Raw genomic sequence first — 26,271 nt, forward strand, 5'->3', positions numbered from 1 at the left:
GCAAGATTAAGCCGCCACGTCTTGCCGGGCGGCGGAGGAGAAAGACAGCACCGCGCATGCGCGGGTTCGTGCAGTCTGCGCGCTGATGTCATCCGCGCATGCGCGGGTTGGAACCGGCAATCCGCGCATGCGTGGATGACATCAGAAAAGCGCAGTTTCCGCGTCATTTCCGGCGCGATGAGGTCACGGCCGGGAACGATGGGGACTCACTCCTAGCCCCCAGGATGGGGGTGAATTAGGTGCGGGGAGCGGGCCCCGAGGCCGTCGTGAAGCTCGGCCGATTTCACGACGGCCATCCCGATTTTTATCGTGAGCGGAGAATACCGCCCATGGATTCTCCATTCCGGAGGCTAATTGCCAATGCCAACGGAGGATCTGTGGTGTTTCACAACGGGAAAATTGGCGCGAAACCCACACCAATTTCACTACAGGTGAGGGGTTAGCACAGCCACTGCGTGAAACACCCACAGAACTCGCGGAAAATCGTTGGAGAATCACTGGGTCCGTGCTGCACATGCGCTGGCAAGCTGCAGCCACACGTACAACTACACCCGCCACACATGCACTGATTGTGCCGGAAAAGATGGTGCCGGTTATGCTGGACCACGTACCCGCCCACCCCGACCCCACAGCCCAACTACTGGCCACACCCCACCTCTGGAAGAAGTCCCCCCCAACCAGTGGCACAGACCTTCGCTGAGTATGGCGGTGCTGGATACTGTTCGCATACCCTCTCTCTATCTCTCTCCGCAACCACCACGCCGGGCTCACGACTGCTGAAACCACACTTGGACTGTGCCATCAGGTACTCGGTCCATCGGAGGCCGCTAATGAGATTCCAACAGGGTTGCGACTGCGAGCTGCATGTGTCTCAATGATTTGGAGGGGGTGGAGCATCGCTAACAGGTGTCAAACCGGCGCCTGCCATGATTTGGCCGTCGGGAGCCATTCTCCAAGCAATCCCCATTCCCAATTTCAGCGTCGGGCAATGGAGAATCCCGCTCATGATTCCTGAAATCAAACATTTTTGCAAGAGCATTCCCCATCCAGTTTCAGCATGTTGCTGAATTGCTCAAATACTGCCCAGGTCTTGTAACAAATAGAGAATAAATTCTTCCCTTAGTAGCTCCTCAATTCTGCTTATTCAAAAATATCCATGGACCAACACGAGGCTCTCTCACACAAGTAAAGAGCTTGGATATGAACATACGAACAAGGAAGGGGAGTACGTCTACGGTAGAGTATGCCAGTAGAGCATGCTCGCCATTTATTAAGATCATGGATGTTCTGTTAACAGCCTCAAATCTGCATCCGTCCTACCACCTATCCACCAGTAACCTATCACCCCCTTGCATAGCATAAATCTATCCACTTGTGGTAGTACTTTGTTACAGATTTTTTTTTTAAAATTACATAATTCAACAATTCAAATTTGTGTGAAGTAATGAAAATTTTAAAGACATAACAAGTGGGGCAACGTACTTTTAAAAAAAAAAAGAAAAGCAATATAAAGATATCTTTTGTTGGCGAGTATGCAAAATAACATGTTTTACAATTTGGAATTACAATCAGGCACAATGTGAACAAAAATATATCTTTCTTAACCGTACTCAGAAATAGAGTAGGTAAATCCAGGGACCCGGGTTCAATTCCGGCCTTGGGTGACTGCCTGTGTGGTGTCTGCACTTTCTCCCGTGTCTGTGTAGGTATCCTCCGCTGCTCCAGTTTCCTGCCACAGCCCAAAGATGTGCGGGTTAGGTGGATTGGCCATAATCAATTGCCTCTTCATATCTAGGGATGTGCAGGTTAGGTTGCGGGGCTAGGGCGGGGTGGACAGAGGAGCAGGCATGGGTGGAGCGCACTTTTGGAGGGCCGGTGCAGACTCAATGGGCCGAATGGCCTCCTTCTGCACTGTAGGGATTCTATGATCCAGAAAAGGCTGAGAGGAAAATGTTAAAAATCCTCCTAGGTTTTTCTGATCTTTGATGCTGCCATTTTCCTACAGAACAGCCTGACTGAAAGCAATTCCACCTTCAAGACAAATAATTTGTGGGTAGTTTTGGTGCTTATGGAATAAAGTGCAATGCTCAAAATACTCACTCTGTGCAGATTTTATTCTGTTTATAAAACTTATGTCTTGCTGTGAATAACCGTGAAATGTATTTTGCCATTTCAATATCATCCTAAGGAAGAGTAAAACAAAATCACATGTACATATACTGTATAATACCTGTAATAATAGATTTCATAACTGAAATGAACATTAGTACTTTTTTATCATTAAGTTTTTGTGCATATATCACTGTAAAAATTACTGTAAAAATATCAGTGAGCTGTTGGCAGAGTGGTTTTGCACATTCTTAGTGTTGCATTTTTCCTAAAACTGAGGAAACAGCAGGTTTTACAGTCTACTACCAAACATTGTCCTTAGAACAACTTCTCTCCCCCTCTCTCAGCAGGGGCTTTGGCCAACCAACCTTTAAATGACCTCCTGGATAGACTTGGGAATCCACAGTTTCCCTGACTCCCTGTTGTGTACCATTGATCCCAAATACAGTCAGAAAAGGGATAGTGGTATCGATTCAGTGGGGGAGGCAGAATGGAAAGGCCTATAGGAATCTTGCTGCTGACCATGCTGGCTGGAGAGGAGATCAAAGTGGCCACCTCTCTCTCTCTTCTGCCCGCAGAGCTGCATGGACAGTGCCAGCAGTTAATTCAGAGCCACCTTGGAAAGTTTAAATAAAACCTTTTGTTGCATCTCTGCCCCCTCTTTTATGCCTCCCCATCCTCTTTCTGGCAATGTTGACAGAATTTCCTTACTGTGTGGCAGCGATCCTGTTGAGAATCTGCCCTGCATCACAATGAGATCCGATGCACGCACATTGATACTTGACTCCGGAATGTGGATGGGGTTCACGGCAAAGTGAAGCTGATGGGTGCAACTGCCCTGGAAGGAAATGTCAGCCGTCAAGGTGCTATAACACCTGTCTGTGGAGTCGCACATTCTCCCTGTGTCTGCATGGGCTTCCTCCAGGTGCTCTGGTTTCCTCCCACAGTCCAAAGATGTGCAGGTTAGGTGAATTGACCATGCTAAATTGCCCCTTAGTGTCCAGGGATGTGCAGGTTAGGTTAAGGGGGTAAGCGGGGTGGGCAGGTGAGTGGACCTCAGAAGAGTGTTTGACGGGTCGGTGCAGACTCAATGGGCCGAATGGCCTCCTTCTGCACTGTAGGGATTCTATGGGATTCTACGGACACAGCTCAGAGAAGACTCAGTACACAATTCTCCACAGGGCAGGTGTTTTGGTCCAAGGTACGCACAACTGACTGTTGAAAACTATGACGGGAACGCTCAAGATAGAGCCTGTGTTAATGGATACATGGGCTCTGTAATGCCAGTAAAAAAACATATGGGATCCTTGACTTTATAAACAGGTGTAGAATACAGATGCTACTGCTAAGCTTTTATGAATCACTGGTTAGACGCCAGCTGGAGTACTGTGTTCAGTTCTAGACATCACGCTTTAGGGAGGATGCCAAGACCCAAGAGAGAATACAGATGAACCTTTGCTTTTTACTGAGCACTGACCTTGGTTCTCCTCTTAACACATCCCGCTATCTTGCCTTAATGCCATTATCAGCACCTTCATTAGTATTTAATGTTACCATTACCACTCCCTTTGTCGTGTTCATGACATCTTTATAAATTTCCCCTTAGCCCCGACCTATCACTAACCTTTAATTCTTCTCCACCTTCCCCCAACCATATAATCCATCACATACATACGCCCTCTTCAGCTCCGATGAACTCATATGGACTCAAAATGTTAACTTTGCTTCTCTCTCCACGATAATGCTGGACCTGTTGAGTTTATCCAGCATTTTCTATTCATTGCAGAGGAGACTTATTTGAATGATACCAGGGATGTAGAGAAACTAGAGAAATAGGGTTTGTTTCCCAAAATGCGGAGAAAGGTAAAAGGATGTTTAATAGTAGTGTTGAAAATCATGAAGGGTTGTGATGCAGTAAATAAAGAGAAACTATTTTAAGCATCAGAAGGACACAGATTTACGGTAATTGGCCAAAGAACTTGAGCCAAGGCCAAGAGAATGTTTTACACAGGGAGGTGTCATTATTTGGAATATGGCTCCGAGAAGAATGGTGCAAGCAGATTCAATAATAGCATAATACTTAAAGGAGAAATGTTGCAAGACCATGCAGGAAGAACAGGGAATTCTGACTAATTGGATCGCTCTTTTTAACAGCTGGCACAGACACTCTAGACCAACTGACCATCTATATGCTATCATTCTTTGAGGTTACACATTTCAAAGGTGTTTTCAAAGAAGCCTTGGAGAGTGGCTGCAGTTGCTTTTTACAGATGGCAGACAGTATTGTTAAGATGCAAGGCGGCGGAGAGAATGACTGTTCAAGGAATGTCAGTTATGCAGGTTGCTTTGTTCTGTATGGTTTTTAAGCTTCTTGAGGATTGTTGAAGCTGCGCTCATCCAAGAAGGTGCAGACTATTCCTTTGCACACGTGACATGTGCTTTGTATATGGTGGAAAGGCTTTGGAGATTAAGGAGGCGAGTTACTTGTCTCAAAATACTTAACCTCCGACTTCCTCTTGAAGTCACGACATTTGTGTGGCTGGGTTTCTGGTAAATGTTATCAAAGCGGGGGGGGGGGGGGGGGGGGGGGGGGGGGGGGTTGTTGTTGTTGTTGTTGATGGTGGCAGATCCAGCGCTTGGAATGCCGATTAACGTCAAGGGGAGATGGTTAGATTCTCACTGATGATCATGACCTGGCCCTTTTGGCACAAAGGTTATTTACCAATTACTAGTCCAAGCCTGAAGGTTCTTCTTGTCTTGTTGCATGCAGGTACAGAGTGCTTCTGTATCTGAAGAGTTGCAAATGGAATGGAAAACTGTACAATCATCAGGAAACATCCCAGCTGTGACCTTATGATGGACACCCACCATTCTTTAGCAAATAAATTAATCAAGTTAATCAAGCACAATTTGCTTATTTTGGCTATCAATTAGTAACCAACACAATTTTAAAATTCTCTTCACAATCAACATTAGACTGAGTTTTAATTGCCGTGTTTATTCCTCTGCACTTTACAGAAGAGTGATTAACATTTGTAGTCCTCTATTCCTGAGGAAGATTGCTATTTACACCCTTACTTTCTTCAGCAATCAAGGACACGTCCCATCTGGACCAGGTGACATTTCTACTTTTCAGTAGTGCTAACCTTTTTAGTACTTTCTCTCTTTATTTTTAACCAATCCAATTTCTCTACTTTCTCCTCTTCCACTAGGTCAATGACGGCATCCTCTTCCTTACTGAAGATCAGTGCAAAGTACTCATTTGGTATAAATAGACACATAAAATGCTGGAAACTCTCAGCAGGCCTGGCAGCATTTGTGGAGAGAAACACAGCTAATGTTTCGAGTCCAAATGACTTATTTGGAACACTGCAATTAAGGTGCAATGGTGGCGGAGGGAGTGAGCATTTAAGGTGGTTGATGGGAGTTCTGAAGAGTGACACTGGACTCAAATGTTAACTCCGTTTCTCTTTCCACAAATGCTGCAAGACCTGCTGAGTTTTTCCAGGTCTTTCCATTTATTATTTTACATCCCCAGCATTCGTATTATTTTGCTTTTTATTTTGGTATTCATTTACTACATCCACATGCACGGCATGGATGAAGAAGGGAACATTCAGATTTGTACAGTTCAACTCAGCAGCACTTTTGCGACTGAGTCCTGGGAAACGTTAATAAGGATGGAGATGATTAAGCAGATTTTCTGAAGTAATGCACTCACCCTGATAAGCTCAGTAAGTTCAAAGAAAGGTTTTGCCTTAGATTTCAGAAGAAGGTGGCGGTTGTTTGCGTGGGTCACACCCACACAACCCAAAGATGTGCAGGCTAGATGGATTGGCCACACTAAATTGCCCCTTAAGAGGTGAATTTAATAGTTGATATGATGGTTTCTGTTAATATCTGCATCAGTACAACCCAACAGGGAATTCAATCAATGCAGTTGGGAAATGTGCAAAAAATGCAAGAAGCAAGGGTAAGAAGATCGCCAAATATTCACTGAGGCCTATTGTAGACAATTTGCTGAAGATATATCACAGAGACCATCTCCAATATACCACTGAGGGTAAAAGAACATTTTTCAAATAACTGTTAAATTACTACAAAGCCAAAGAGGTTCGTAATGCCAGCCCCACTATACTTACTGTGTGAAATGGAACCGTTTCTTCTTTGCTTATTAGCTCCACGTTAATTGAAGACCTGTTGTGCGTAATATTTCCAATTTCATTCCATCTGCAGGTTGAAAGGTACCTTGTATTATTTATCATGTTTAGATTTTATTATTTCGAGTCACAGTTTGTCAGCTCTGTAAATACTTGGGTTGACAATCCAAGGAAAACATTCACACAAACGTGTTGAGTGATTCATCGTAATGAAGTGATGGATTCCCTCCTGGGGCAAGAAAGAACTGAAAACTATGACTTAATCTGAAAATCAATTGATTTGTGGGGTGTGCGAGAGGGGACATCGTAGATAGGAGTGTGACTCAGTGTGGGTTGTTCTTGCACACACTTTTCAGTTCTCAGGAAGAATTAATGATAATTCACTTACCCTTCTTCCAGGGTAAGGAGCGACATTGTACAAGGATATCAAGAAAATGGAAGCAATAATGTCTTTAGGAAGGAGGACATTGAAGGGTGTACTACTCAGGAAACAAAAGGTCTAATATCACTTCAGAACTCAATAAATTAATACAGATAACCACTCATCTTGGTCCAATGCTGGAGGGCTAGCCCTCCCGAATCTACAATTCTACCACTGGGCAGCAACAGCCGAGCGAGTAAGGGGATGGATCCAGGAGCCAGAGGCTGAGTGGGTGCGTGCGGAGGAGGCCTCCTGCATGGGAACCTCCCTCCGGGCCCTCGCCACGGCAGCACTCCCATCCCCACCCAAAAAACACTCCAGCAGCCCAGTGGTGACAGCCACCCTCCAATCCTGGAACCAACTGCGGCAGCAACTTGGCCTGACCAAAATGTCGAACAGGGCTCCCATCTGCAACAACCATAGGTTCACACCAGCACTGACTGACGCCACCTTCAAAAGGTGGAGGCAGGACGGGGGGACACTGACAGTCAGGGACCTATACACGGACGACAGGATCGCAACACTGGACGAACTGACAGAGAAGTTTCAGCTAGCTGGGGGGAACGAGCTACGGTACCTGCAGCTCAAAAACTTCCTACGAAAGGAGACAAGGACGTACCCACAACCGCCACGACAGACACTACTGGAAGACCTACTGGACGCAAGTATCCTAGAGAAAGGGAACTGTAGTGACATGTATGACCGACTGGTAGATAGGGACGACACCGTACTGGACGCAACAAGAAGGAAATGGGAGGACGACCTGGGGATGGAGATAGGGTGGGGACTCTGGAGCGAAGCACTGCATAGGGTCAACTCCACCTCCACGTGCGCAAGGCTCAGCCTGACGCAACTAAAAGTGGTACATAGAGCCCACTTAACAAGAACCCGTATGAGTAGGTTCTTCCCGGAGGTGGAAGACAGATGTGAACGGTGCCAAAGAGGCCCGGCCAACCACGCCCACATGTTCTGGTCTTGCCCCAGACTCGTGGAGTACTGGACAGCCTTCTTCGAGGTTATGTCCAAAGTGGTGGGAGTGAGGGTGGAGCCATGCCCGATAGTGGCGGTCTTCGGGGTTTCAGAACAGCCAGATCTATTCCTGTGGAGGAGGGCGGACGCCCTTGCCTTTGCCTCCCTGATCGCCCGCCGTAGAATCCTGTTTGGCTGGCGGTCAGCAGCACCGCCCAGAGCTGCGGACTGGCTGTCCGACCTCTCGGAATCTCTCCAAATGGAGAAAATCAAATTTGCCATCCGAGGGTCGGACGACGGCTTCCACAGAACGTGGGAGCCATTCATGCAACTGTTCCGGGACCTATTTGTGGCCAATGTACAAGAGGAAGAATAGTCGGGGGAAGGTAGCGGGAGGGGGGGGGGGGGGGGCTACAGGTTCGGTACGGGGGTTCGATGGCTAGCTAAGGCCCAAAACCAAACTAAATAAACATGTTGAGGGGGGGGGGGGGGGGGGGGGGGGGGGCGGGCGCAGTTACTACTACGAAGATGCTTACCTGTAAATATGTATGTTAATTTTTGCGTGTTTGTTTGTTGTTTTTTTTTTGTTCTTTTTCTCTCCTAACAATTTGTAATTTGTTCAATATAAAATATGAAAACTGAATAAAAACATTTATAAAAAAAAAAAATCTTGGTCCAATGCAGTTTAGTTGCTTACCTGTATGTTATGGTCGGTCGTCCATTCCTGTGCTTTACGAATATTCCCATAAAAGAAATGCCAATAAGAGCATCATTTCCAAGATTATCCTGTTAAAGGGGATAAAGAGCTCATTTACAAGGAGAAACTTACAGAACACCCTGGGCATGAGTATTGACGAAGTTACTTTAGCATGCCTCCCAAGACGACACAGTAGCATAGTGGTTAGCACAGTTGCTTCATCATTCCAGGGTCCCAGGTTCGATTCCCTCCTTGGGTCACTGTCTCTCTGGAGTCTGTATATTCCCCCCGTGTCTGCGTGAGTTTCCACCGGGTGCTCCTGTTTCCTCCCACACTCCAAAAGATGTGCAGGTCAGGTGGATTGGCCATGCTAAATTACCCTGAGTGTCCAAAAAGGGTATGTGGGGTTACTGGGATAGGGTGGAGGTCTGGGCTTAAGTCGCGTGCTCTTTCCAAGGGCTGGTGCAGACTCAATGGGGCGAATGGCCTCCTTCTGCACTGTAAATTCTATGAAATCGATGAAAGACTGCCATTAACTGTCTTTATCCAATAATCTGTTTACTAAAATCAATATATATGTTGGTAATTTAAGTAAGCCTTAGATATTCTCTTGGGTACAGTATTCCTAGTCACACCTGTAAGCAGCCTGACTGTCTTATATTTAGGAGTGTGCTCTGACTGCAAACTAACCCTATGATTTTGCAATAATGTCTTCCACTTCATTACGTCATTGTGATCAGAATTGGATTTTCTTGTCTTTTGCATGTGCCCCAACCTGTATCTTTCCAATTTTTCTAGGAGTGGACTGAGAAAACACAATATTATGAAATCTGGGTGGATTCTCAAGCCTCCCAACCATGTGTTTCTCGGCAGCGGGAGGCCGCGCGCCGTGGTGATTGGGAGGGTTGCACAGCTAGTGGGGGGTAGGTAGTCTTGGACTTTGCTTGTGGGACCTGGTGGAATGTATGCCATGACCCCAATTTGTAGTTATTAATGAGGCTCTTACTAGAAGCTGGCCTCCACCTCACCTCCAGCCAAAACCAATGGTGGGAGAATGGGGGAATCGGCAAAACCAGGCGAGAAATAAATCCCCTCCATTTAACTGTTGCATTCCTGCAGATCAGGGAGAATTAAATTCCCCTTAAAGATTCCATCACACCACTACCCCTCAGCAGCCCAATCCAACCCATCTTCCGCTTTCCTTCCTCAAGATACGGCTGAAGAATCAGTTAGCATTTTACAACACATTCTCTACCTTCTCAGCACCAGCAAAGGGATTTAGAGAGTGAGTCAGGGAGCAGTGCATTTGTTGAAGCACAGAGCAAAAGTGAGGAAGAGAGTTGAGGCCGTAACATGAGGAGGAAGGTTAAAAGATATGTTATGGGAGAGGTGTTTTCAGAACCCCAAAAATATATCATGGAGTTCAACCAACCCCCACCTTTAATGGATTGTTGCTTTTGAAGCACACGGCTTGTTCCCAGCTGTAGTAATTATGGACATGTGGTCTTTAAAACTAAACAATGTTTATTCCATGAACTCAAATTAACCTTTTAAATCGACATTGGATCTCTTAACACCCCTTACTTCAAAGATAACCCCGAAAATAATACAACACTACCCAATCCTGCAAACTGTTCCTTTACACATCCAAAAGACTTAACAAATCCTTCAAACAGAAGTACATTAGATATATATTCAATACTGAGACCTTTTTACAATTCCGATTTCACCAAAGGATTAAGAGATAGTCCTTCATGGCAGAGATCACCAGCAATGCAGCTCACAGCCACACCCAAGCTTTCTTCAAACTGATACTAAAGCTCCCAAAAAACAGAAGTGAGCTCAGCTCTCCCCCTGTGACATCACTTCAGTAATATGTTCAGCTTCATTTCTTAAAGGTACATTTCTTAAATATCCAATTCTTAAAGGCACTCTCACATGACAGATATCAATAGATAAATTTGGGCAGGGCGGTTGAGCAAATGAAAGAGGACTTTCGCAGGTGGGACATGCTCCCGCTGTCATTGGAGGCCAGGGTACAGATTGCGAATATTACAATCCTCCTGAGATTGCTATGTGTGTTTCAATGTCTTCCAATTTTTATCGGCAAGACATTTTACAGCGAGATGAACGCGGTGATCTCAGGTTTTGTCTGGGCTGGTAAGGCCCCGAGGGTGAGGAAGCTCCTTTTGGAACAGGGGCGCGGGATGAGGGGGCCTGGCCCTTCCGAATTTTATTAATTATTACTGGACGGCGAATATATCGATGGTTAGCAAGTAGGTAGTGGGGGAGCGGTTGGTGTGGGAGCGCGTGGAGACGGCATACTGTAAGGGTACGAGTTTGGAGGCTTTGCTATCTGCTGTTCTTGCCAGCTCAATACTCCACAAGCCCAGTGGTAGTGGCAGCTCTGAGGGTATGGGGGCAATGGATGCAGCACATGAGACTGGAGGAAGCGCCGGTGTGGTCACCGATCTGGGACAATCACCGGTTCACCCGGGGGGGGGGGGCCTGGATGGGGGCTTTAGGAGGTGACAGCGGGCAGGGATTGAGAGATTTGGTGATCTCTTCATTGAAGAGGGTTTTCCGAGCCTAGAGAGATTAGAGGAGGAGTTTGTGTTACTGGGTGGGAACGGATTTTGGTACCTGCAGGTACGGGGCTTTGTCTGGAGACAGGTTCCATGCTTCCCTCGCCTCCCTCTGAGGGGACTGCAGGATAAGGTGATGCCAAAAACAGGGGTTGGGAAGGGGAGGGTCTCGGAAATATATAAGGAATTGATGGAGTGAGAAGGGGTCCCAGTAAGGGACCTGGCGAGGAAGTGGGAGGAAGAGTTGGGAGGGAAGTTGGAAGTCGGACTATGGGAAAAGGCCTTGTGGAGAGTCAATTCATCCTCACCATGTGCCAGGCTTAGCCTTGTAGGCACCTAAGATGGCCACTAACGAACACAAAATGGAAGACTGCAAAGAGTGCAGGGAAAACGGACATGTTAAAGAGCAAACAGCTTGCAGAGCAATTATGTATTGAGACAATTGCAGAAACCGGTTTCCTGACAGCTGCAGAGATCAGGCAGCGCTGTAAATGAGAAGCTGTTAGCATATTAATGAGGTGATACCGGGCCAGTCCCAGGTACAATGGACACAAATTAAGTATCAATCGATACATTCAATAGCAGACCAGACACGGTGGAGCCAGAGAAGCCCAGGACAATAAGTCCTAAGAACCGCCCCAGCGATCAAGGAACGGCCCTAGGATTGGGGGGTTCAAACCATATCGATTGGGAAGAGGCCCAATCGATCCCCAGCAGGTGAGGGAGCCCGCCCAAAGGGGCGCGGACCCCCTGGGACCTATAAAAGAAAGGTCCCACACATGGTTCAGTCTCCTGTCTCCGGCCTCCGACTCCAGCCCCCTGTCTTCTACATCAGCCGTTGGGCAGCAGCCGCCAATAAGTAAGTGCCTAACGACGACCGCTACCTAAAACCGGCATTACTTACACCCTTGCCGACTGATAGTGATCCGAAGCCTGCAGACCAGACCAGAACAAAGGCCTTGTTCCCTGACCTCGCAGTTCCTTCTTAGCTAAGTATTAGTTGTTTAGTGGTAGAAGTAGGTTTAATCTTTAGCGTGTGCATGAGTGTTATTATAATTGTGTTATAATAAACTCTAATTGTTTTGGACTTACTAATTGGTGTACAGCTTTATTGCTTTGAACTTGACCTTGAAACTTGTGACGGTGTCTTTACGGCACCTGGCGACTCCAGAGCTTAGAACGAGAAACAGAGCCAAGTGAGTGTTAAGCACACTCACCCAAAATGAGCAACAGCCTGATCCAGTTCAAGGTAGTCCATAGGGCTCATATGATTATGGCCCGGATGAGTAGGTTTTTTGAGGAGGTGGAGGACAGGTATGGGTGGTGTGGGGGAAGTCTGGCGAATCACGTACGCATGTTTTGGGCATATCCAAAGCAGAGGGGATACTGGCAGGGATTTGCGTACATCATCTCAGAGGTCCTGGAAGTGAGGATTACTCGGAGTCCAGAGATGGCAAAATTTGGGGTGTCAGAGGATTCGGGGGCCCAGGAGGGGAGCGAGGCCGACATTTTGGCCTTTGCCACCCTTGTGGCCCAGAGACGGATTTCGCTGAGATGGAGTGGCTGGGAGCCTCCAAAGTCATGGGTGTGGGTAAGTGACATGGCAGGGTGTCTCAAGCTGGAGAAGATTAAGTTTGCCTCAAGAGGTTCAATTAAGGGGTTTGCTCGGAGGTGGCAGCCGTTCATTGACTTATTTAAGGAAAACTGACCGTCAGCAGAAGGGGGGCGGGGGGAAGAAAGGGAGGCATTGTAGAATAAGGATAAGGAATCTAATACAAGGGCAGTCAGGAAGTGGGGGGGGGGGGAAGAGAGAGAGAGAGAGAGAGAGAGAGTTGGGTATGTTATTGTGATGTTGTTGCGTGTGTCGGTCCGTTCTGCTCTTTAGAATGTTTAAATGTTAAAATTATAAATGCTTCAATAAAATGTTGTCTGAAAAAAAATATCAATAGATGCTAATCATGAGATGTCATTCCTCAACCGAGGATCCCGATTTTCAAAAATGGATGCTTTCAGAAGAATGAGCGTAGGCATTGGGGTTTGCATCTTCTGACACAATGCAGCAGATGATAGTTTGACCATAACCCACACATACTGTACCCTGATAGAGTGCTTTATGGCACTCTAGTCTTTTGGCAATAGTGAAGAACCCCATTTCAGAAACCATCAGTGCTTCATCCATTGGCACTTAAAACGTCTCTCATTGAGAATGACAAAGATGCCAAATTGAAAAAGACTTCTCTTCCAACCTGAAAGTGATTGGGATTGAGTTGTTGATAGCATCACAAGTGGTTTCATGATCTTTTAGCAGATCAGTGTCTTTGGTGGCCAATATTTAGTGCTAGAGTTATGATGGTGATGAATCTCTCGCTTTGAGATTTGGACCACCTCAGTTCTACAGATAGACACAAGCCTCATGCATTTCTGCCACTCGAGTACCATTTGGAGCACAAGATTACATCTAAGGACAATATCGTAGCAAAAGCGATTACAAAAATATTCAGGTTGCATTGAGTGGCGTTCAGTCATTGTTCTTTCCAAGCTTTGAGAGCTGCATGATCTGTGGCTATGATGTGAGATGCAGGCGTTGGACTCGGGCAGGCATAGTAAGAAGTCTTACACCACCAGGTTAAAGTCCAACAGGTTTGTTTGGAATCACTAGCTTTCGGAGCGCAGCTCCTTCATCTGGTGATCTGTGGCTCACAGAGAAGTTTTTATAGGTGATTGTATGTTAGTGGGGAGATGAGAGACTATCTGCATGATACTCAATCATACAGTGGGCAGATTTGGTAGTCAAGTAGCAATCTTCTGCACCATTTAGTGCTAACATGGCCTGAAGCCAGAAAAGGGGTTGGAATCTCTTCAATCTGCTGTACCTATTTCTCAGGAAAACATGAGTAAGAGCATCTCTGCTTGTATCCTCCAGTGTAGAGATACCAGAACTGGATGTCATGCATCTCTGTTACAGTTTAAACAGCCAGGCCTCCCTCAATTGCCCCTTACCCTTCTCTTCTAAGAGGTAGCTGCCAGGAGGAATACCCACTAGGTAGCCAACTACAGCCTGTCTTAAGGGAGGAGGCAGAAAGACATTTGCTAACGAAATGAGGATCCAAAATAAAATTCTAAAGTTGGTAATGAAATAAGGAGCCAAAAATATCTAAAGTGGGTAATAATAATAATAACCTTTTATTGTCACAAGTATGAATTTACTGTGAAAAAGCCCGAGTCGCCACATTCCGGCACCTGTTCGGGTAAGCCGGTACAGGTGTGCTAGTGCATGAGTCACAGAAGGTTGGTTTACAAGTGCAACAGGTGATTAAGAAGGCAAATGGAATTTTGTCCTTCATTGCTAGAGGGATGGAGTTTAAGACTAGGGAGGTTATGTTGCAATTGTATAAGGTGTTAGTGCGGCCACACCTGGAGTATTGTGTTCAGTTTTGGTCTCCTTACTTGAGAAAGGACGTACTGGGGCTGGAGGGTGTGCAGAGGAGATTCACTAGGTTAATCCCAGAGCTGAAGGGGTTGGATTATGAGGAGAGGTTGAGTAGACTGGGACTGTACTCGTTGGAATTTAGAAGGATGAGGGGGGATCTTATAGAAACATTTAAAATTATGAAGGGAATAGATAGGATAGATGCGGGCAGGTTGCTTCCACTGGCGGGTCAAAGCAGAACTAGGGGGCATAGCCTCAAAATAAGGGGAAGTAGATTTAGGACTGAGTTTAGGAGGAACTTCTTCACCCAAAGGGTTGTCAATCAATGGAATTCCTTGCCCAGTGAAGCAGTTGAGGCTCCTTCATTACATGTTTTTAAGGTAAAGATAGATAGTTTTTTGAAGAATAAAGGGATTAAGGGTTATGGTGTTCGGGCCGGAAAGTGGAGCTGAGTCCACAAAAGATCAGCCATGATCTAATTGAATGGCGGAGCAGGCTCGAGGGGCCAGGTGGCCTACTCCTGCTCCTAGTTCTTATGTTCTTATGGTACAGGAATTGAACCCACGCTGCTGCATCACAAACCAGCTGTCTAGCCCACTGAGCTAAATCAGCCCAGCTAGAGAAATAAAAAAGTCTAAAAGCCATAAACCTTCTGTGCCCGGCTCTTTATATTTGCTTCCACTTTTTCCCCTAGCATCTAGCTTCCCTGGATGCCTGTTGTATGTGGCATGATAAAAGTTGAACTTAACTGAGGCAGTAATGAAGGGTTCTGGTATAATCCAGGCTATTGTACGTAACCACACCCAACCTAATAAACAAGTGCAGCATTTGAAATCGCAGACAGTGGCCAGAGCTTCCGGCATTCACGTCGGTGGGATCTTCCTGCCCTACCCATGGTGCACACCCGCCATGGGTTTCCCATGGCAAGGGGTGTATTCAACGGGAAACCCTGACGAAAATGGCGGGATCAGAAGTTCCCACCACTGGCCAATGGCGGGGCGTCTCTACGTGTTTGCGCGGTAAATCCCGGCCAGTGTTTATTTTTCACTTTCTTTTTTAACAAAATACTCATTAGAAGAATGGACTCCTGGGGAGGAGAAAAGGACCTAAAAGACCATAAGACCATGTGCAGAAGTAGGTCATTCAGCCTGCGGAATCTGCTCCGCCATTCAATGAGATCATGACCGACCTGATGTGATAATCTTCAGCTCCACATTCCCGCCTTACCCCAAAGCCTGTTAAATTTTTCAATATTAGTAGCCACAAAGTAAGCAAGTTAAACCATAATGCTGAATATCCTGAAACAACCTTGTAGTACAAGGTCATCAAGTGCTTGCCCATGATTCTTCAACTCTTGTGACTGGTTCAAAAAATATATATCTTGAGGCTGTTGTGAGTCTTATAATTTGACTTCTGACTTTTGTTTCTGTTATCACACTCAAAAAATAAGTATTATGTGGGTTGACTGGGGGTTGAGACTAAGCGTGATGGATTGCTGGAATTCCTGCAACCTAAAAAATAATATAGTGGATCACAGGAGATTCTCTAAAGGAGGTGGTTTACATGTCAAAAATGTCAGCATTGTCCCCTTTGCAGCATTGAGGTCACATCATAATGCACCCACATCAGTCTTTTGTAAAAAAAATCATCACCTCATTTAAATTCTAATTCTGCTTTGTTTAAAAACAACCTGCATTCAGGCACATCAGTCCCACGACAATGCTAAATGAAAATCTAAAATATCTTAAAAGATATCTTTCAAACTTAAGGTATCATTTCTAATATACCTTGGCAGGAAAGCTTTCTTGTCCAAAGCCTTCAAGCTGTTCCACCTCTTTTATATACAGTAACTCAGCTTCTGCAGGTGGCATCCCACTGGGGAGAGAGAGAAAAAATAATCATACACTCGCACTACTTAAAAGTAACATTTCCACATCTAAATGCAACACCGCATGCATTTCTTAGTTATTCATTCAAGGGATCTGGGTGTCACTGGCTGGGCCAACATTTATTGCCCATCCCTAATTGCCCTTGAACTGAGTGGCTTGCGAGGCCATTTAAGAGTCAGCCATATTGCTGTGGATCTGGAGTCACAAGACCAGATAGAGGTGGCAAATTTCCTTGCTTGAAGGACATCAGTGTCCAAAGTGGGTTGTTACGACAGTTGACAATGGTTTCATGGCCATCATCAGACTTTTAATTCCAGATTTTTATTGGATTAAAATTTTACCTATTCCCATGATAGGATTCAATACCCAGGGCATTTCCTCTGGTCTCTGGATTACTAGTCCAGTGACAACATCACGACGTCATCACCTCCTTATGCGTGACATAATTCCTATAAAGCAAATGCTGCAGTGGAACCCAATTAGGTTCATCGTGGAGAAACTCAAATCCATAAATCCTCTGGCAAGCAGCCAAGACATGGTCTTCCACTTCCTAGGTTTGATGCTGTCTGGGAAAAGGATTGCAGGCTTCTCTGTCAACCAATCCCTCTCAGACACGGAATGGGAAGGAGGAATAGGAAAAAGCAGGAAAAACAAAATCGGAATTCAGTTACAAGAACAAACCATTGGCAGAACAAATGTGATTAATATTTGGGCACAGTTACAGAAAAGAACAAACTTGCCATTATGCAGCAAGCCATTGTGTCTTTTAGGACATACCAAAGTGCTTCAAATTCCATGCATTATTTTTGAGTTGCAGTCACTATGGTTATTGGGGCAATGTGACAGCTGACCTACACACAGCAATGTCCCATTAACAGCAACTGAGGTGCTTGACCAGTTATTTTATTTTGGGTGGTATTGATTGAGGGAGCGATGTTAGATAAAGCTTTGGAAAAATGGAGACTTCCGGTGGCAGCCACGAAGAGGTAGGTCGCACATTTGATAGCTCCCGCCTGTAACATACTTTTGGACCTTTTTCTCCCGGTTTGTTTTCAGATTTTATGGGATAAAGCAGTGAAGAGTGAGACAGTAAGGAGAAATCCCCCTCCGGTGTATGGAGAATTGGACCAGAAGTGACCGTGTGAGACGACAAAGTCCTATAAGGGAGACGCAAGCAGAGCTGGTAACACAGGACTGCATGGCAGAGGGCAAGGACCGCGGGGAGACGGCATACTGGTTGCCGGAGCAGCTGGTGAAGTTTTTTGAGGATTGCTTCGCCAAGCTGAAGAAGGGCATGCTGGACCCAATTAAGGCTTCGATTGATCAAGTGGTTCAGAATCAGGAAACCCACGGGAGAGCGATCCAGGAGGTCGAACAAAGGTTGTCCGAGCACAAGGAGTACATAACCGTGCTGGAAAGCAAGGTGGGGATGATGAATGACCGCCAGAAAGGAATGCAGGAGAAGCTGGAGGACCTGGAGAATAGATCCAGGAGGCAGAATCTCAGAATTGTTGGCTTCCCTGAAGTCAGTGAGGGATCGGATGCGAGGGCCTATGTGACGGACATGTTGAAGAAGTTTGTGGGGGCTGGGGCTTTCCCTCGGCCTCTGGAATTGGACAGAGCGCATAGAGCCCTCGAAGGAAGCCCAGAGCAAACGAACCGCCGAGGGCCTTGGTGGTACGTTTTCACTGTTTCATGGACAAGGAACACATTTTGCGGTGGGCCAAGAAAGAATCGAGCAGCAAGTGGGAAAACCGTGAGTTGCGCATTCATCAGGACCTGGGAGCGGATTTGGCCAAGAGGCGAACTGGGTTCAATCGGGCAAAAAGGACCCTCTTTAAGAAGAGGGTGAAGTTTGGGATGCTGTACCCAGCCCGCCTGTGGGTCACACATGAGGAACGGGACATCTACTTTGAAACGCCAAAGTATGGACCTTTATTAAAGAAATTAAGCTGAAGGAAAATTAAAAGACACTTAAGCCTTGGAGAAGTACTGTGGCAGCGATTTGTGGTGCTGGATTGTAAAAATTTAAGTAGCTCAATGTGAAATAATGGGCTGTGTGGATGGTTTAAAGTTGATCTGTCTTGTAGGGACCTTGTTGGGGGGGGGAGATAAGCTTTGAATTTAGTTCTGCTTTTTGGGTGACTATTTTTCGAAAGTGATTGTTTCTTCACTGCTTTTTTTTCCTGTTGTTTGTTTGCTGGGGAATGTGATGCTTTTAAAATGTTTATTCATGTGGGGGGGGGGGGGGGGGGGGGAGAAGAGAGTAGAATAGGGAGACAGACTGCTTGGTGCCAGGGGCAGGAGCTATCGAGTCAGCATGGGTCAGCTGACTCTCGGAAGCACAGTGGGGGGTGCGCAGGTGTAAAGCTGGAGCTTGACTTGGGGGATTGGATCTTTAGAGTTGTTGCTGGCCGGGGGGGTGGGGGGGGCTAGCTGCTTTGCTGACAGTTCAGGAACTGTTATTAGGGGAAAAATAGGAGGTCGGGAACAGCGACAGCCCGAGGGGGACTCGAGGAAGCGGAGGGTACGAGCTCGAGGCTGGCCTAAAAAGGGTGATGGCTAGTCGCCGGTTGGGGGGGGGGGTTGAGGAAAGAGGGTTTGGAAGTCCCCCGTCCAGTATGATCACATGGAACATGAGAGAACTGAATGGGCCGGTCAAGAGGGCTCGCATGTTCGCACATTTGAGGGAACTGAAGGCGGACTTGGCAATGCGACAAGAGACACACCTAAAGTTTACAGACCAGACGAGATTGAGGAAGGGGTGGGTTAGCAAAGTGTTCCACTCAGGACTGGACTCAAAGACCAGGTGGGGTAGCGATCTTGATCAGCAAACGAGTGGCATTTGAGGCAGGGAGAATCGTGTCAGACAAGGGATGTAGATACATGATGGTGAGTGGGAAGCTGGAGAGGGTGCGAGTGGTACTTATGAACATATATGCTCCGAATTGGGACGATTTGGAATTCATGAGGCGGGTGTTAGGTAAGATCCCAGACTTAGTGTCACATAACCTGATCATGGGAGGGGACTTCAACACAGTCACTGATCCGGAATTGGACCGGTCAAAATCCAGGACAGGAGGAGGCCGGCTGCGACAATGGAATTGAAGGATTTTATGGAACAGATGGGGGGAGTAGACCCATGGAGGTTTGCACGGTCCAGGACGAAGGAGTTTTCCTGTTATTCACATGTCCACAACTTTTTGCATTGGCTTTGTTGTTCTGAGCAGGGTGCTAATACCGAAGGTGGTGGATACTGAGTACTCGTCAATTTCAGTGTCGGATCATGCCCCGCACTGGGTGGATCTACGGGTTAGTGTGGAGAGAGGGCAACGCCCGCTTTGGAGACTGGATGTGGGGTTGCTAGCAGAGGAGGCGGTCTGTGGGCAGGTTAACAAGTCCATCCAGAACTACCTGGAAACAAATGATACAGGGGAGGACTTTGCAGCGACGGTCTGAGAAGCTTTGGCAGTGGTCAGAGGGGAATTAATCTCAATAGGGGCCCACAGAGAAAAGGTGGAACGGGCTGAGGGGGATAGATTAGTGGAGGAGATACTCCAGGTGGACAGAGAATAATCGGAGGCCCCAGAAATGGGGCTACTGAGGGAGCAGCGGAGGTTACAGGGGGAGTTTGGGCTGTTGACCACAGGGAAAGCAGTGGAACAGTTGAGGAAGGCAAGGGGTGCGATCTACAAGTACGGGGAAAAGGCAAGCAGAATGTTGGCGCATCAGCTCAGGAAAAGAGAGGCGGCCAGGAAGGTAGGTAAAGTAAAGACTAGAAACAGTAATACTGTCCTGAACCCAGCGGGGGTGAACGAGGTGTTTAAGGACTATTATAGTAAATTATATGAATCGGAACCCCCGGCTGGGGTGGAGGGGATGAGGCAATTTCTGGATCAGTTGAGGTTCCCAAGGGTAGGTGAGGATCTGGTGGAGGGGCTGGGAGCCCCAATTAAGATTGAGGAAACAATCAAGGGGCTGGAGGGCATGCAGTCGGGCAAGGCCCTGGGGCCTGATGGCTACCCGGTGGAATTCTATAAGAAGTTTTCAGAGATATTGAGCCCACTGCTGGTTAGGACATTTAACGAAGCAAGAGAGAAGGGAGTCCTCCCCCCAACAATGTTGCAGGCCTCGATTTCATTGATCCTGAAACGGGAGAAGGATCCGGAGCAATGCGGGACATACAGGCTGATTTCTCTACTGAATGTGGATGCCAAACTTCTGGCTAAGATGCTGGCCACAAGGATAGAGGACTGTGTTCCAGAGGTGATAGGGGAAGACCAGACGGGATTTGTTAAGGGCAGGTAACTCAAGGCCAATGTTCGAAGGCTGCTCAATGTTATTATGATGCCCTCAGAAGAAGAGGAGGTGGAGGTGGTGGTTGCGATGGATGCGGATAAGGCTTTTGATCGGGTGGAGTGGAATTACCTGTAGGAGGCGCTGGGAAGGTTTGGGTTTGGTGAGGGCTTTATTGACTGGGTGCGGTTGCTCTATCAGGCACAGTAGCGAGTGTGTGTACAAACCAGCTGAGGTCGGGGTATTTTGAACTACACCGAGGGACGAGGCAAGGGTGCCCCCTCTCCCCGTTACTCTGGCCATAGAGCCATCGGCCATTGCGTTAAGAGCCTCTAGGAACTGGAAAGAGCTGGTTTGGGGGGGGGTGCTGGAGCACTGGGTCTCCCTCTATGCAGATGACCTGCTCTTGTACATTTCGGACCCGTTGGAGGGGATGGGGGAAGTAATGCGAATCTTGGGGGAATTTGGCAATTTTTCGGGGTATAAATTGAACGTGGGGAAAAGCGAGATGTTTGCGATCCAGGTAAGAGGGCAGGAGAAGAGACCGGGAGATCTGCTGCTTAGAATGGTAGGGATGAGCTTTCGATATCTGGGAATCCAGGTGGCCCGGGAATGGGAGGCACTGCACAGGTTAAACCTATCCCGGTTGGTAGAACAAATGGAAGGGGACTTTAAGTGATGGGACATGCTCCTGCTATCACTGGCAGGGAGGATTCAGACTGTGAAAATGATGGTCCTCCCCAGATTTCTGCTCGTCTTTCAGTGCCTCCCCATCTTCATCCCTAAGGCCTTTTTCAAGCGGGTGAATAAGGTTATTTTGGGCTTTGTGTGGGCGAGTAAAACCCCGCGAGTGAAGAAAGTGTTGCTGGAGCGCAGTCGGGGGGAGGGTGGGTTGACGCTGCCGAACTTCTGCAATTACTACTGGGCGGCTAATATAGCCATGATTAGGAATTGGGTAGTGGGGGAGGGGTCGGCATGGGAGCAGATGGAGGCGGCGTCATGCAAAGACACCAGTCTGGGAGCATTGGTAACGGCACCTCTGCCGTTCTCGCCGGCCCGATACTCCACAAGTCCGGTGGTAGTGGTGGTTCTGAGGATCTGGGGGCAATGGAGGAGAGAAAGAGAGTAGAGGGAACATCGATTTGGACCCTGATTTGTAACATCCACAGGTTTGTACAGGGTAGGCTAGATGGCGGGTTCTGGAGTTGGCAGAGAGCAGGAATTGGAAGGATGGGGAATCTATTTATAGATTCTAGCTTTCCCAGCATCAAAGCTTTGGAGGATAAATTTAAATTGCCAGCAGGGAATGATTTTAGGTATTTGCAGGTGCGCAACTTCCTGAGAAAACATGTGCCGGCCTTTCCGCTGCTGCCGCCACGGGGGATAAAGGATAGAGTAATTTCCAGTACCTGGGTGGGAGAGGGGAAGGTATCGGATATTTACCAGGAGCTTTCGTAGGCGGAGGAAACCCCGGTGAAGGAGCTTAAGGGCAAGTGGGAGAACGAGCTAGGAGTAGAGATAGAGGCGGGTCTATGGGCGGATGCCCTAAGCAGGGTTAATACCTCTTCATCATGGGCCGGGCTTAGCCTGATACAATTTAAGGTAGTCCACCGGGCACACATGACAGTGGCGAGGATGAGCAAGTTTTCCGGGGTAGAGGATAGGTGTGCGAGGTGTGCAAGAAGCCCAGCAAATCATGTCCACATGTTTTGGGCATGCCCAAAGCTTAGAGGGTTTTGGCAGGATTTTTCTCAGGCAATGTCCACAGTGCTAAAATCACTGAGGTAGCGATCTTTGGAGTGTCGGAAAATCCGGGAGTTCAGGGTGCGAAAGAGGCCAACGTCCTGGCCTTGTGTCATTGGCAGCTTATCATCGCCGGTTCACCCACCCAAGGGCCCATTGAGGCATCTAAATGGGCAATTAATTCCCAATTAAGAGCCACAACCCGCATCGCTCTGACTCATCAGGCAGCAGGAGAGATCTACGCCCGAAGTATAGCTCAGCAGATTTGACTTTGTAGGCTGACGGTCAGTGCAAGTGGCAGGGAGGATGGTAGGGGGCTTCCTTCCCAGACCACCTGTGTCAATCGGAGGCACCCCACCATGCCTCCATAGTTTTTCATCCGAGTTTATCCTACCCCCTTGCCCAGGCCAACATTCATCTCCCTCACCCCCACCCCTACTCACCTCCTGCCCCTCTCATCAGTGTCTGATAGCCTGGCCATGGCATGATCCTGGACAGCTGGGTTTGAAGGAGGCTTTTTTTTTCATGGTTCCCCTTTCTCCCAGGTCTCCTACAATACCAGCAGTGGCCACTTGTCCTAATGTGGCACCGGGATTCTGGCCCGATTTGCCAGCAGCTCTATCAGTTGAAACCTCCTCCTGGAGACGGACAGAAATCCCACCTCGCACTAATTATAGGGCCGTCATCCAAAATATGCAAGCGGGCAAGTTAGCCAAGTGTAGTTGCACCACCCCCGCCCTCCCGGATATTTCTGCGAGGGCTCAGCATATAATTACAATTCCAGACCAGACCCCAACAGTGACTAGGGTACTGGACCTAAACCCCAATATTTTAGTTTATTTGTAAGACTGTGTGGAAAGATTGATTCGCTCCAGGAGTGAGTGCATGAAGAGATAGAGATTTGGTATTTTTAAAACAAAACTTTATTCTGAATATTAAACTCTTTAACTTTGCACCCGAAAGGACAGCTTACAATTACCCCTTAAACACCACTACTCAATTTCCCATTAAACAACAAGAAAAGAAACATACAGCTCTCAATCTATCGTAAAATTAATACTTGTGTTACAAAACAGATTTGGTTTTTGTTGGAGCCCCTCAGACTCTGGTTGAATATTTTCAAAAAGCTGGTTCATCTGGCTCATTTCAGCTTCTTCCTTGTCCTCAGACAAGACTGCGCTGCTTTAAATATTATTACTCATTTTATAACTATCCTACTGTGAGAGAATTGCGGACTAAGTATCAGACAGATCAGACTTCACCCTTCTCAAAGGTTTTCTCCAAAAAGCTCTCTAAATCTCTTTCAAAATGTCTCTCTGCATCCCTTGGCTCCACCCAGAAATGACTTCATCTCCCTAAAACTGAAAAACAAATTAAGTCTGCAGACTGAAACTATATTAACTCCCCAGGGACATTCCCTAGTCAAACTACAGTGCATTAACCCAGACTGAAAAAAAACACACGTTCCTTTGGTCAATTTTACCTTCTGGCTCCTAAAATCTCTCAGGCCTTTACAAAACAAAATAATTTTTAAAAACATGACGACAGGCAGACACACTATTATCCCAGGCTTTTAACCGTTAAATTGTCCCAATATGTTGCCGCCAATATTCCTAAAATCCTCCACTCATCACAATACAATACAACCCATAGAGTTGACACACTAAGCAACTTAAAGAGGACCAAACATTTCAATTGACTACATTCAAACTCCTTGAATGCTCCATAATTCACCACTTACACTTAAGCACAACATACTTTCAAAATTCTAACCCAGTAGATGGTGCCACAATCTAGGCTTTGGGTCTGAAAAATGCTGAGGACAGTTGGAGGAGCTGTCTCAGTCACATAGAAGGCATGTGTTATAATCTGGATTGTGAACATGGAACTATGGAGGTCAGAATAGTAAATTGGGATCTCTATGAGAAAAAACAATTTATAGTTGTGCCACATCATTTACTATGATGTGTCGGTGGCCCATGATAAGTGTGTGATGCCAACCATCCGGGTACATTTGCTGTATATGAGCATTTGGGTGAGCCAGCTGACACATTGGAGGCCAGTTTAGCTGGACTATTGCCAACTTGAGAGACCATCTGCTCGATGAGGTAAAGCCAGAATGTGAGGAATAACCACAGTGCAGATCTTTACATGGTTAGCGCACCCTGCTGACATCATTAACACTACAAATCTCAACTGTGCTTCTGGGTTTCTACCTAAGATTAGGTATCCCAGGATGTACCACACTAAATGGCTACCCAGAATCATATACTGTCTCATTAATGCTTATTGTGCTTTTTTTGTTTTAGAAAATGCAGATACTGACACAAATAACATTTTATTGCATCTTTTAAGACATGAAATGAAAGCTGTCATCTGTAATGAACAGCTAGAAATGGATTTAGACAAATGTGTAAACCGACGTCTGACTGTATCTTGGCAGCAATTCTCAGAAAACTGTTCTCTCAAGAATAAAGGAATGGATCAAAGGAACATGCGGAAGAAAGCAAACTCTTGTAAAACAGAATTAAAACAGAATTATGTGCTCCCGTATTTCAGTCAGAGTTCTACTGCACTGGAGGCCTTACTTACCTGTAGGCCTGGTGTTGCATTGCTACCTTGTGTGTCATTTCTTCCAGCATCCGTTCATCTTGAGCCCAGTCCTGTAATCAGATCACAAAAACCCCAATTAGCTGGCAAAATTTGAATGATGGTTTTTAAAACTATAAATCATCCACCAGTCAATCATTACACCTTTATTATCCTAACAGAAATGTGCTGTGGGTAAAATTGCTCATGTCACTACAGTGCTGCACCAACATCATAATTGAAGAATAGAATAAACAGAGGGGAAAATAGAGAGGGTGTTAGAGCCTTAAATCTTCCTTCCAAGGGCAGAAATCGAGAGGTTTCAAAGTTGGTTTGGGCCATGATTTTATTAGACACAAATTCACGGTTCCCAATGCCGATGTCAAGTGAGAGGATTCCTGCTGCTGCAAAAAAAAAAAATTCTGTACACAATAAACCCATTAGTTCCTCTAGGCTGCGGGTGGGGGTGGAAACTAAATCATCTAGCATTTCCACCTGATTCGTATTCTGGGAGTCTTATTAGATAAGGCACTGCACAAATACAACTTGTCGTTGTGTGCTCTGTTGGAAACTCAGGCAGGGTTGTATTTGAATTTAACTGAGATTTCTCCCACAGTTCGCCAACAGTTCAGCTTCTCTCTCTCCAACTCCTACCACCTCCATGGTGCTTAACAATCCTACAAAACAAAGTATTTCTGCTGTGAAAAAATCAGTTCCACAATTAAGGGTTATTTATCTATAGATATAATATAAACACACACACACACACGATGGGCTGGATTCTCCACTCCTGAGGCTAAGTGCCGAGCCCAATGGAGGATCCATGGTGTTTCACAACGGGAAAATCGACGCAAAACCCTCTCCGATTCCGCTATCGGTGAAGGGCTAGCACCGGCGCCGCGTGAAACACCCACGGAACGCGCAGAAACGGTTGCAGAATCGCCAGGCCCATGGTGAACATGTGCAGGGCTGACAAGCTGCAACCGCGCGTATGCCTGCATCCCCCCCACATACACACACACCGATCGCACCAGAAAAGATGCCCCCAGCCATGCTGAACCGCGTACCCGCCCACTCCGACCTCACAGCCCACCTCCTGGCCATCCCTCACCACTCCCCCCAGCCCTGGCAGAAGCCCCCCAGCCAGCAGCACAGGTCTCGGCCGAGTGTGGCGGCGCTGGACACTGTCTCTCCGCAACCGGCACACCAGGCTCACAACCGCTGAGACCACACGTGGCTCGTGCCCATGGGAGGCGGAGCATCGCAGGTGCGCCGGCTAATGGGGGTGCAACTATTTGCGGCACAATGACGCTGATTTGGAGGGGCGGGCCATCACAACTGGCATCAAACGGGCGCCTGCCCTGATTTCGGCATCGGGAGCCA

At 46.9% G+C, this 26,271-nt stretch overlaps 1 protein-coding gene across 3 annotated transcripts in view; it reads right to left on the bottom strand.

The window, feature by feature from the left end:
- LOC119973426 (tyrosine-protein phosphatase non-receptor type 14-like) overlaps window positions 1-26,271 on the bottom strand; it is a 332,770-nt gene that overhangs the window by 50,928 nt on the left and 255,571 nt on the right. For all 3 annotated transcript variants that reach the window (XM_038811552.1, XM_038811532.1, XM_038811542.1), the window contains exons 6-10: window positions 24,892-24,962; window positions 16,159-16,246; window positions 8,357-8,445; window positions 6,252-6,339; window positions 2,101-2,183 (exon numbers count right to left, since the gene is read on the bottom strand). In XM_038811552.1, the coding sequence (XP_038667480.1) occupies window positions 2,101-2,183; window positions 6,252-6,339; window positions 8,357-8,445; window positions 16,159-16,246; window positions 24,892-24,962 (419 nt within the window). The remainder of the gene's footprint in view (window positions 1-2,100; window positions 2,184-6,251; window positions 6,340-8,356; window positions 8,446-16,158; window positions 16,247-24,891; window positions 24,963-26,271) is intronic.

The sequence above is a fragment of the Scyliorhinus canicula genome, chromosome 1 (genome assembly GCF_902713615.1).
Source record: "Scyliorhinus canicula chromosome 1, sScyCan1.1, whole genome shotgun sequence".
Lineage (NCBI taxonomy): Eukaryota > Metazoa > Chordata > Chondrichthyes > Carcharhiniformes > Scyliorhinidae > Scyliorhinus > Scyliorhinus canicula.